The 13,724-nt window shown below is 40.4% G+C and overlaps 1 protein-coding gene across 1 annotated transcript in view; it reads left to right on the top strand.

Annotated features, from left to right (window-relative positions):
- LOC142742551 (protein FAM240B-like) overlaps positions 1-8,127 on the top strand; it is a 29,312-nt gene extending 21,185 nt beyond the window's left edge. Inside the window, exon 3 of the mRNA XM_075852423.1 lies at positions 6,633-8,127. Within this exon, the coding sequence (XP_075708538.1) occupies positions 6,633-6,756 (124 nt within the window). The 3' untranslated portion in view covers positions 6,757-8,127. The remainder of the gene's footprint in view (positions 1-6,632) is intronic.
- Positions 8,128-13,724: the final 5,597 nt, after the last annotated feature.

Genomic DNA, 13,724 nt, shown 5'->3' with positions numbered 1-13,724 from the left:
TATGTGGAGATATACTGCCGACAACAATGATTTTTAGGACTGGATGAAAGATCCGATCAGCCGACAAAAGAAGGTTTGCTCAATTGTCGACTGATAACTGGGCCCTTTTACACGAGCCAATGATCGGGAACAAGCAATCCGTTCCCCCGATCATTGGCTTATGTAAATTAACAGTTAATAGGCATGGCAATGCTGTAAGCGAAGACCCTGCATGACCGCATTACAAACCAGTAAGAATTCCATGTGCCACCCCATGGTTCCTTCATGAGGCACTTTATACTCCTTAGAAGCATTGCTTCTATGGTAGAAAACCACCGTAATGACCTGTGCCAACATTTATTTTTTTTACAGAAATATTCGCGAAATATGTGAGAAAAAAAATAGCCTCTCCAGATAGAATCAGAGGCACATAGAGGTATAGTGTGAGTCCTTAGATTTTTATGGGTGGTGTATTACACATCGGATCTGTACCACATCACATAAGGCCTTACGGAAAGACAAGGAGAAGTACTCTTTAAAGGGGGTTTCCCATCAGGGATATTTATGACATATCCACAGGATATCAAAGAAGTAGTAGAACAACAGCACACGTCTTCAAATCATCAAAGTGGTTTTATTGTCAAGACATCCACAAACGACAGGCAACGTTTCGACCCATAGTGAGTGAAGGGTCTTTGTCAAGCCTTGACAAAGACCCTTCATTCACTATGGGTCGAAACGTTGCCTGTCGTTTGTGGATGTCTTGACATTAAAACCACTTTGATGATTTGAAGACGTGTGCTGTTGTTCTACTACTTCTTTGAAATTCACATCGTGCCGGAGGGGGTTTGCCTGGCTTGACAGTGTGCACCGCATCATACTCGGGATTAGTGCTGCTTCAAAAATCCTTTTTTTCTTGATATCCACAGGATATGTCATAAATGTCAGATAGATGCGGGTCCCAACTCTGGGACCCGAACCTTTCTCTAGAACGGGCCCCTTAAGCCCCGTTCTACCTCTCTGTGTTCCCGCGGACGCTTGTGATTTCTGACCATATAAGAAGAAAACAGAGTAGCTCGCTGAGCTACGCTGTTTCCCTAAGTCACATAGAAGTGAATAGTAATTAGAGAAACAGGGTAACTCGCATGCTACGCTGCCTCCGTAACCTCCTTTTACTACATTGGGAGTTCTGGAAACAGCGTCGCTCAGCGAGCTACGCTGTTTTATTCTTCATGGTCGGAGATCACATGCTTCATCTGCAACACAGAGTGTTAGAACGAGGTTTAGGGGGCCCCGTTCTAGAGATAGGTGCGGGTCCCAGAGGTGGGACCTGTATCTATGTGACATTTATGACATACCCTGTGAATGTCATGAATGTCCCTAATTGGAAAACTCCTTTAAACACTGCAGTAATTGTAAGTTTTACTGGATCAACATTACATCCGCACGTTCTTCCCAATAAAATATCTGCTGTAGTCCCAGCATTCTCAAAGAGCATGTATGACCCTGACATTTGCATTGAGAATTGCGGCTTGTGGGTTTCCAGGGGAAAAAGTCCAGTACTTCCTTGCAGGGTTTGTTCAAATCCTTCTCAAAGATACTTGCCTAGAGGAGATGTGCCTGCACATTCTACCCTGTCTAAGACCTATGTTTAGATAACTACCCTGCATAACTCCTACACGCCGCCATCTGAACCTAGCTGAGAAAGCGATCTGAGCAATATCTTTACAACTAAATAGTGAAACCTATTCCCTTTTTTTCCACATTTCTTCACCATATTAAGTTCCAAAAAGCAGGTTACAGAAGTTAACTATTGTTGTTCTGGGTTCCCTTTGCTCCTTATAAACTGATTCTTGACCTTCATGCTGGTAATGTGATGAGGCACAGGACACCATGCTCTTTCTCTTCTGTCAATGTCCTGAATAGGAGTCTATATAAAGGGAAACAAGAGAGGTGGCAGAAAATTATGGAGGTCCAGGTGCTTGGGGAGGCAGAATTTTATTTGCATAAATTGCATACTAAGGAATACCAAAATTGCTAGCATGTCATTTGTCATTCCCTTTTTAAAATTGCTTTTACAATTTTAATTTAAAATTATTTTTCAGATAGTTAAGGGACATACTGCTAGACTGGAGCTAATATCATCAGCCAAGGAGCTCTTCACCAATTTTCTATAGATTTTGTATCACTGCCAGTGTTCTGTTATACCATGCAGTCCCCCTCCATTTTTCTCTCTTCCCACCTTTTACTTTCTCTTTCCCTTTTTCTGTAAATCATTCCCTAAATATAGCAAATTTATACCAGAACAAAACTACTGTATGTGGAAGCGAAGCATCTGTGACTACTGTTTTCTTTAGTATATATGTCTACTATTATTTATAGTGGCACTGAATGCCATACATGATGGTAGACTTCCTGTGGTTAAACAGGCTCTGTCACCAGTTTATAGCTTCCCTATCTCCTACCTAATCTGATAGGCGCTTTGATGTAGATTACTACTGTTTTGTTTTTGTTTTTTAAACTTTTATTATTGACCAAGTTATGAACATTTTTAGATTTATGCTAATTTTTTCTTAATGCCCAACTGGGCATTATTTTTCTATGCACCAAGTGGGCGTTGTATAGAAAAGTGTATGACGCTCACCAATCAGCATCATACACTTCTCTTCATTCCAACCCGGCTTGATTCACAGCACAGCATGATCTCACGAGATCACGCTGTGACGTCACTTCCTCATGCAGGTCCTTCACCGGAGCGACGGAAGACTGCATATTCGGATAAACTGCTGCAGATTCGGATAAACGTCTTGGCATGGCTGGAGGAGATGTCTGTTCAGTCTTCCGTCTCTCCGATGAAGGACCTGCTGGAGGAAGTCACATCATAGCGTGGTCTCGCGAGATCACACTGTGCTGTGAATCAAGCTGGGCCTGAATGAAGAGAAGTGTATGACTTCTGATTAGAAAAAAATTGCATAAATTGAAAAATGTTCATAACTTGGACAATAATAAACTTTTTAAAAAACAAAACAGTAGTTATCTACATCAAAGCGCCTATTAGATTATGTAGGAGATAGGGAAGTTATGAACTGGTGACAGAGCCTCTTTAAAGAATTATACAAAGAGTAGAAAAGGTATTATATAAGTAGATTATATTATATGTGGTGTTTGTGCATAAAATATATATTTATTTGTGTATATTCTCTGTATATATAATAAAAACTCAATGAATGTGTGTAATAAACTAAAAATTATCACAAAATGACCACTGGTGTTTTCACATCTTATCATCATTAACAAACAAGTGGAACATGGTAACCTGATGATACATGATATCCATTTGCTCGAGCCTTCTGCAAGCTTCACATACAGATGATTCTGCTGACAACTAGTCTTGTAATATGTATTGGCGTTATGATACCCTTCAAGCTGCTGCCACTTTTCACGCACAGTATCAATTTACTTTGTTTATTTAAATGCAAAGCCTGATGACAAGAAATGCTTTTCAATCAACTAGGCTCAGGCAGACTTGTTATTTCATCCGTACTCTCGAAGCTTCGTTTGATAAGGAGCATCCACTAAAATACAATGTCATGCTGTCACCTAAAGAGTATTAAACAGTACTGCTGCAAATGAAAAAAAATCAAGGAAAATTAATATTAATACCGTGACGGTTTAAAATGGGAGCCTTTACATATATATATATATATATATATATATATATATATATATATATATATATATATATAAGCCTCAGAGAGTTCTGGCCATAAACTCAAGTATATAACTGCACAAATCCAGGGAAGAGACCAAGGAAAAAGGCAGCAATCCAAATTAAATATCAAGACAGTTTATTCACCCAGTGTCTAGGCACGTTTCACCTTCCCATTGAAAACGCCTTCAACGGAAAGGTGAATATGCTACCCCAGACCATCACTGACCCACCACCAAACCGGGCATGCTAGATGATGTTACAGGCAGTATAACGTTCACCATGCGTCTTCAGACTCTTTCACGTCTGTCATATGAGCTCAGTGTGAACCTGGTGTCTTCTGTGAAGTGAACGGGGCACAGATGTCGGAACTTCCAATTCTGGTATTCTCTAGCGAATGCACCATCCTGGGATATGAGCAAAGGTTCCCCTACAGGAGGTCAGACCCTCATGCCACCCTCATGGAGTTGGTTTCTGGCAGTTCAGTCAGAAACTTGAACATCAGTAGCCTGCTGGAGGTCATTTTGTAAGGCTCTGGCAGTGCTCCTCCTGTTCCTCCTGGCACAAAGGAGCAGATACTGGTTCTGCTGATTGGTTGATGCCCTTCTATGGCCCTGTCTCTCTCTCCTCATGTAATGGCCCATGTCCTGGTATCTGCTCCATGCTATTGAGAGTGTGGTGGGAGACACAGCAAACCTTCTTGCAATGGCATTTATGTAAGTGCTATCCTGGATGAGCTGGACTATCCGTGCAACCTTAATGGACCGGAGGTACCGCCAGTAGTGAGAAGGACAATAGCAAAACGTAAAACAAGAGAATAATTAGTCAGGAAGGATAACGAGAGAGGAATTGTGATGAGTTTATTACTCATACAGTACTTTAATACGGTTAAGTTGTAATACACGCATACCGTCGTTATTTCCCTTAACCCTCTATTCCCTTCTCTTTCTTGATTTTGTCACGTTGCAACCTGGCTCTAGAACTGTATATTTTGCGTTTGTTGATGATCTCTCACCAAAATGTTGTGACATTGTGAGGCATCAATTACAAAACGAAAAATACTTTATAAATAAGCATTGACGACTGTTCAAGTCTTTGTGAAATATGAACATTTTGTTAAAGGTTTCTCGTCCAGCCTACTGCCTTGTTACTATGTTCATAAAAGCTTTTGTTTTTTTATGTATATAATCTTATATATACACTACCGTTCAAAAGTTTGGGGTCACCCAGACAATTTTATGTTTTCCATGAAAACTCACACTTATATTTATCAAATGAGTTGCAAAATGACTAGAAAATATAGTCAAGACATTGACAAGGTTAGAAATAATGATTTTTATTTGAAATAATAATTTTCTCCTTCAAACTTTGCTTTCGTGAAAGAATGCTCCATTTGCAGCAATTACAGCATTGCAGACCTTTGGCATTCTAGCTGTTAATTTGCTGAGGTAATCGGGAGAAATTTCACCCCATGCTTCCAGAAGCCCCTCCCACAAGTTGGATTGGCTTGATGGGCACTTCTTGCGTACCATATGGTCAAGCTGGTCCCACAACAGCTCTATGGGGTTGAGATCTGGTAACTGCGCTGGCCACTCCATTACAGAAAGAATACCAGCTGCCTGCTTCTTCCCTAAATAGTTCTTGCATAATTTGGAGGTGTGCTTTGGGTCATTGTCCTGTTGTAGGATGAAATTGGCTCCAATAAAGCGCTGTCCACAGGGTATGGCATGGCGTTGCAAAATGGAGTGATAGCCTTCCTTATTCAAAATCCCTTTTACCTTGTACAAATCTCCCACTTTACCAGCACCAAAGCAACCCCAGACCATCACATTACTTCCACCATGCTTGACAGATGGCGTCAGGCACTCTTCCAGCATCTTTTCAGTTGTTCTGCGTCTGACAAATGTTCTTCTGTGTGATCCAAACACCTCAAACTTCGATTTGTCTGTCCATAACACTTTTTCCAATCTTCCTCTGTCCAATGTCTGTGTGCTTTTGCCAATATTAATCTTTTCCTTTTATTAGCCAGTCTCAGATATGGATTTTTCTTTGCCACTCTGCCCTGAAGGCCAGCATCCCGGAGTCGCCTCTTCACTGTAGACGTTGACACTGACATTTTGCGGGTACTATTTAATGAAGCTGCCAGTTGAGGTCCTGTGAGGCGTCTATTTCTCAAACTAGAGACTCTAATGTACTTGTCTTGTTGCTCAGTTGTGCCCACTTCTCTTTCTACTCTGGTTAGAACCTGTTTGTGCTGTCCTCTGAAGGGAGTAGTACACACCGTTGTAGGAAATCTTCAGCTTCTTGGCAATTTCTCGCATGGAATAGCCTTCATTTCTAAGAACAAGAATAGACTGTCGAGTTTCACATGAAAGCTCTCTTTTTCTAGCCATTTTGAGAGTTTAATCAAACCCTCAACTAGCTCAAAGGAAGGTCAGTTTTATAGCTCTTCTAAACAGCAAAACTGTTTACAGCGGTGCTAACATAATTGCACAAGGGTTTTCAAGTGTTTTCTAATCATCCATTAGCCTTCTAACACAGTTAGAAAACACAATGTACCATTAGAACACTGGAGTGATGGTTGCTGGAAATGGGCCTCTATACACCTATGTAGATATTGCATTAAAAACCAGACGTTTGCAGCTAGAATAGTAATTTAGCACATTAACAATGTATAGAGTGTATTTCTGATTAATTTAATGTTATCTTCATTGAAAAAAACTGTGCTTTTTCTTTAAAAAATAAGGAAATTTCTAAGTGACCCTAAACTTTTGAACGGTAGTGTAGGTATCGCCGGAATCGTACTGACCCGTAGAATAAAGTTAACATGTAATTTATAACGCGTGGTGAACGCTGTATAAAGAAACTATATATTTATATTTATATATAAATATGAAGCACTACAAAATTGCAAGTTAATTGTGCAAATCTTGGATTATTTCAGATTAAGAGAAGAATGGAGTCAGAGGCTGGAATTCAGACTTAATATGTTACATTCTCTACAAGAAGAACAGAAGAGGCAACTTTATTGCAGAGAGCCTGAGCCTAAAGCAAATACAGCCGCTTAAATGCAATGTAGACAAGTTAAAAGTTCTTAGTATTTGCTACAAAATGTCTCTTTTTGCGGACAAATCACATTCAAACTCTGTTTATTAACATACTAACCTGAGTCTTGCATGACTGATATTACAAATGCTGATGGAGTTAATTGACTTTAGACATAATACCTAAATATAGAAACGCTAAGTTCTTTTTATAATTATTATGACATTGTTATTATCAGAATTAATCAGATATCTCATGCAGCAGTCTATTGCAAATACAGACCTAGTTTATAGGACTGAATAAATTATAAAGCAAAGCTCCTCCAACATGCATATTTATAAGGCGTGCAATGTCCTTTCGTCATTAACAACCAAATTATGCAACTCTAACGTGTGCTGATAGATGTATTTTCAGCCATGAATTATTTTTGCTTCTAGGTGCACATAGCGAGAAATGAAGAGTGATGCCTTGGGCCCTGTTGTGCCAATGTGCCCTGCAACTCATTGTTCTACCATTGTACTGCAGGCGCCTCTGGCACAGATGAGCAGTGGGAGTGTTATAATACGGAATTATAAACAGGCACAGCATGCACTATAATAGGGGCTTTCCATTCTTTACATGCTATACAAAAAGTACAAAAACATACATGAAAAATATTCACTGATCACTATGAAAAGATCAAGGGTTTATCGTGACTATTATATGCTACAAATAAAACAAAGCAACAGAATTTAATTTCGCTATAATCTCTACCATCTTTGTTTTCAAATTATGTTAAAGTGTGCTTATCTCTGTAATTATAATATATAAAATGCATGCTACATGTGACCGTGCCAGGGTGTGCCACTGGTTTCCATTTAAATGTGGATTATTTTTAGTTAATTGGTATCTGTAGTTGGATGTAAGTGGGTCAATACCCCTAGTGACGCCACCGGAACTTCAATATTAAATCAGAACTGTCACCAGGTCCTAACATCTAATATACAAATATTACCCTTAGTCCGCTCCCTCCCTGTTTCCATCACCGTTTATTTATTTTATTCTGCCCCCCGCCGTTCCTGAGTAATTCTGCCATGTCGGGCGCCATTCTTTACCCGCCCGATATGGTAATTCACTTTATTAAGCCAACGGGGGTGAACTGCAGTGAATCTCCCTGGGTGGAGCAATCTTCACTACCTCTGATGCGGTCCAATCAGTGCTAATTAGGGTATGTTCACACGCTGAGAGGCAGTTACGTGTGAAAAGACAGACTGTTAACAGCTGCCTCGTTTCACACGTAAAAGCTCCTCCTCGTAATTTACGAGGCGTCTGAGACGCTCGCAAACCTTGAGCCATGCTTCATTGATTTCAATGAAGAACGGCTCAAATTACGTGGCAAAGAAGTGCCCTGCACTTCTTTGCCGAGGCAGTATATTTACGCGTCGTCGTTTGACAGCTGTCAAACGACGACGCGTAAATGACAGGTCGTCTGCACAGTACGTCGGCAAACCCATTCAAATGAATGGGCAGATGTTTGCCGACGTATTGCAGCCCTATTTTCAGACGTAAAACGAGGCATAACACGCCTCGTATACGTCTGAAATTTGGCCGTGTGAACATACCCTTACAGGGAATTACCATTTCAGGAGCCTATAGGTTGGAGCACAATTACTCAGGAATTACTCAGGAACGGAGGAAAGCAGAACAAAAAAAGAAACGCTGATGGAAACAGGTAGAGAACAAGCTAAGGTGGAATGCACACATTGCGTATTACGTGCGGTTTTGCTGCGCGTAGTCGCATGCAACAAAACCGCAGCGTAATACAGTACCAGCATAGTCTATGAGATTCCAGGTAATCTTATGTCCATGCGGTATTTTTCAGGATATAAATTGATCTGCGGTGCGTATTTTTGGAACTGCAGCATGTCAATTTACCTCACAATTTCGCTTGCGAATTCTATCCCTGTAGTTCTAAAGAAATACGCAGCAAAACCCACAGCATGAAAACGCAGTTATTTACGCAGCAAAACTTAAAAACCACACCGAAAAAACGCATAAAAAAACACACCTTCTGCAGCATAATACAGAACCAGCAAAGTAAATGAGATTTCCAAAAATCTCATCTACACGGTGCAGATTTCTTTCTACACGTAAATTGACTTTCGGTGCATATTTTAAAATCCGCAGCATGTCAACTTATCCTGCGTTTCCGCTTGCAAATTGTATCTGACTAGTTTTAAAGAAAAACGCACCAAAATACGCAGCATAAAACTGCACCTATTTCCACATCAAAATGTAAAAACCGCACATAAAAAACGCACCGTTAGGGCTTGTCCACACGTAACGTAATTACTGCAGAAAATCCAATGAAACCATCAGAAATTCCGCTGCGGAAAAGCCACACCATTTCCTGCGTTTTTTTACTGCAGAAAATGTTGCAGATTTTGCTGCGTTTTTCACAATGTTGAGAGATGGTGACCTCACCTCTGAAAAACGCAGCAATTCCGTCCACTTTCCGCAGCAGGAATTGACATACTACGGTATGTAAAATGCGCCACGCAGGTGAATTTCTGCTTGGAAATTTTACGCAGCGTGTGGATGAGATTTGTTAAATCTCACCCACTTTGCTGCTACTGTATTATGCTGCGGATTTTCCCGTCTGCAATTCCAGATGAAAAATATGCAGCAATTCCGCTACGTGTGCCCTTTGGGTTTTAGCTAAGGAATTATGTGTGTATACCTGCATTTTTTATGCAGATTTTCTGCATCAAATTACGCAATGTGTGCATTTAGCCTAAAGGTAATAAATATACCTTAGGTGTCAGGACCTGGTGATAGCTCCTCTTTAAAGAAAGTGGGGAAAACAGTATATTCGGAGCTCAGTATAAGCAATCAGAGCACCGCCGACTAATAAAATACAATGGTAAAATGCTTTATGCAGACTGTAGTATGCATTTACCATCAAATAATGTAGCAGGAGGAACACTTTAAGCATACTGCTACGAATATGTGAATGTTTTAGGATATCATGTCTGTTTGCTCTGCTTTGTTTTTGTAAGGAATTTTAAAAGACTCATCAAATACATCCAAAAAATTATTTAATCTATTATATTTCAGATGATCATTTTCATAGTTATTACTATTATAGTAATGACCTTGTTTTGCTTATTCCTTTTGGGCATCTACCCATGTAATTGGCTCTGACATTGTTCAATCAGTGCTGACAGTGTCGGACTGTGTACGGGCACATCCTGTTGTCAAGGGGAATGGTAAAGCCAGTTGTCAACGCTGCAAAAACTGTAGACAAACCTGTAATGTATATAAATTTGTGAATAAGTTTTTATGCTAGGTTGGTAATAATTTAACATTAAGCCATGGGTTTTCAATCAGTTACAATATTATTATTGGCTTTGTACAGTACAAATTTAATTGGTTGACTCTTAGCTTTAGGGGGGATTCACACGAGCGTGTATTCGGTCCGTGCGGGCCGCGTGGTTTTCACGCGGCACGCATGGACAATACAAGTCTATGGGGCAGTACAGACAGTCCGTGCTTTTTGCGCAGCGTTTGTCTGCTGCGCAAAAAGCGCGACAGGTTCAAAAACTCTGCGTATTTCGCGCATCACGCACCCATTGAAGTCAATGGGTGCGTGAAAATCACGCGCACCACACGGAAGCACTTCCGTGGGACGAGCGTGATTCGCGCAACAGCAGTGAAAAGGATGAATGAAAACCGAAAAGCACCACGTGCTTTTCTGTTTCCGAACATCCAAACGGAGTGTCTTTGCGATGAGCGAAGCGGGACAAGCGTACCGAACTTCACCGGGTTCGGCCAAACTCGTTTTGGCCGATCCCGGCAAAAAAATTATCGGTACGCGACGTCAGGAGATAGTCACTGTCCATGGTGCTGAAAGAGTTAAACTGTTTCAGCACCATGGACAGTGACTTGCGATCCCAAAATACATTAAGCTGTAAAAAAAAACGAAGTTCTAACTTACCGATTACTCCTGTCTCCTTCCTGCAGTCCGACCTCCCGGGATGACACTTCAGTTCAAGTGACAGCTCCAGCCAATCACAGGCCAAGCACAGGCTGCAGCCAATCACAGGCTGCAGCGGTCACTTGGACTGCTGCGTCATCCAGGGAGGTGGGGCCCGATGTCAAGAGAGGCGCGTCACCAAGGACGCGTCACCAAGGACGCGTCACCAAGGCAACGGCCGGGAAGTTCTCGGTAAGTAGGAACTTTATCTTTTTTTTGTACAGGTTTTTCGCTGTTGTGTTCGGCATTCACTGTCGAGGGTGCTGAAAGATTTAGCTCTTTCAGCACCTTGGACAGTGACGGGCGTTGACAAGCCTCATCTCTATGATGCCGGCTGCGCGAAAATCACGCAGCCGCGCATCAGACACGCATGACACACGCAGCTGTCAAATGGTTTTTGCGCTCGCAAAACGCTGCGTTGTTTGCGCGCGCAAAAACGCAACGTTCGTGTGAATCTCCCCTTAGAGACTTAAATCAGATGTAAGCCCACACCTGGATCTAAAGGTATCAGCAAGTGACTATTATTGCATGAATGTATTCGCTCAGAAATCAAGAAAGTGATATCTGCATTTAAAGGAGATATGTAATTGAAAAAATGTGTGACTTGTGGTTTATGGTACATTAGGTGGGTGGGTTACATTTTGGGTTACAAATGTGTCCACCCTTACCTTTGCTTGAACTAGGTTAAGGGCTCCAATTTCTCATGAAACCATTTAGATACAATATTGCAACATGCCAGCAAGACGCATAGACACATAGACACATAGAACTAGACATCTCGTGATAGAATCTCATGAAATAATTTTTTTAAAGCTGTTCATCTCGGGCCACAGATCTGTCAAGGTGTGTTTTCATGTTGAGATAAGAAGAAATTTAAGAAATGACACATCTGTACATCTTGTCTTATGTTTAATAAAAATTGTGCATGTTATATATATTATACTATAATTTTTTAAACATCATGGTTAGTGTTTCCGACAAATTGGAATTCCACAACCTGCAGCTAAAGAGAAAACAATACCCCATGCAGCCATAGCCAACAAAGTTGACTTGAGTGGAAGCTAGTACAATAAAATTTTATACAAGGGCTTGTAATATATATAAAAAATAAATTGTAAATCATAGCAAGTTCAAATTTTGACATCTTGCCCTCATATAGATAGGAAAAAAGATACACCCTGTCGAAAGTAAATCATTGGAAGAATAAAACATGACATATACAACCCAATTTTTCCAGTTTGTAAAGGATACTTTAATGGTATATAGTATATGATGCCATATTTTCATGTAATTGTGGGAGTGGGGATCTTACTACATGAAATAGGGATACCAAACAATTTCTATCTATAACTGCATAATGATTTCTCACTTCGTTACAAACTTTATTTATAAATGTTACCAACTGTAAAGTGTTTATCCATGTGATTATTAAAGAATATATTGTATCTGAATATGTATACTATTAAATATATTAAGAAAGACAAAGTTTCCTTATTGTTTGTTAAAGTAGGAAAATTCATTTTAGTGCGTCAAAATAATTAAAATAATTAAAAAGAAATATACATTTATAGTGTATTTCTAGTCACCATTTGTCCTTTATAGACATCCCCTTGCCATATACTTCACTATAGTGACTGAATAATACCACCATACTGTTACTGAATAATACCGCAACATCATAACCACATAGTGACTGAATAATACTCCCATACTGTTACTGAATAATACCGCCACACTATAACCACAGAGTGATTGAATAATACCCCCATACTGTTACTGAATAAAAACCACTATACAAAGACCAATATTACCACCATGTAGTGGCTATATAGTGGTAGATGCCAGTTATACACAGGAGCACTGCAGACAATATAGTGATTACAGCACATTTCTATCCAGTGACTCACAGGTGATGTTTTCTCTGATATGAGTCGTTCACTTTCTCTTTTTTTCTCCATCCGGCCCAGACCACTGTGACGACTTATTCCAGCCAGGACTCGTCTTTGCAGAATTAGACACACAGACATGGTTTCTCGCTTTTCCAGTACCCCCTCCCCCCACCTATACCCCATCCTCTAAACAAACTCGTAATCCACAGTGCCCCAGATGGTATTAATGATCCATTAGTGCTCGACACAATAAAAGTGCCCCATCAGTAACCGTGCCCCCTTTGTGCCCCCACACAGTAATAATGCAGTGATGGTTGACCTTCTGGAAGTTTCTCCCACCTGCACTTAAGATCTTTGGAGCTCAGCCAGAGTGATCAGAGTTCTTTGTCACTTCTCTTAGCAAGGCCCTTCTCCCCCGATTACTTAGTTTGGTGGCCAGCTCTAGGAGGAGTCCTGGTTGTTCCAAACTTCTTCCGTTTAAGAATCATGCAGGAACTATCATTGCAGCAGAATTTTATTTTGTACCCTTCTCCAGATCTGTGCCTCCACAAAATCCTGTCTCTACAGGTAGTTCTTTTCTCCTCGTGGCTTGGTTTTTGCTCTGATATGCATTGTCAGCTGTGAGACCTTATATAGACAGGGATGTGTCTTTCCAAATCATGTCCAATTAAATCAATTTACCACAGGTGGACAGCAATCAAGGTGTCGAAACATTTCAAAGATGATATAGAGAAATGGGAGACCCCGAGAACTAAATTGCAAGTGTCATAGTAAAGGGTCTGAATACTGTCTATGCACAATTTGAGTTTTTCATTTTTAATACATTTGTAAAAATTTCTAAAATTATGTTTTCACTATGTCATTAAGGGTTATTGAGTGCGGAATGATGGGGAAAAACTTGAATTTTTTTTATTATAGCACAAGGCCTCAACATAACAAAATGTGAAAAAAGTGAAAGGGTCTGAAGACTTTCCGAATGCACTGTACAATTGAATGTGGCTGTCACTAGCACCGGGAGCCCCCCGATGATAGCGATGCCACCTGCCATTGAAGAGCCCGTGCCGCCCGGCCTGTAAATGTTATGTGC

The sequence above is a fragment of the Rhinoderma darwinii genome, chromosome 1 (assembly GCF_050947455.1).
Source record: "Rhinoderma darwinii isolate aRhiDar2 chromosome 1, aRhiDar2.hap1, whole genome shotgun sequence".
Lineage (NCBI taxonomy): Eukaryota > Metazoa > Chordata > Amphibia > Anura > Rhinodermatidae > Rhinoderma > Rhinoderma darwinii.
The sequence above is the reverse complement of the archived record's forward strand: the minus strand, read 5'-3'. Positions and strand labels throughout refer to the sequence as shown.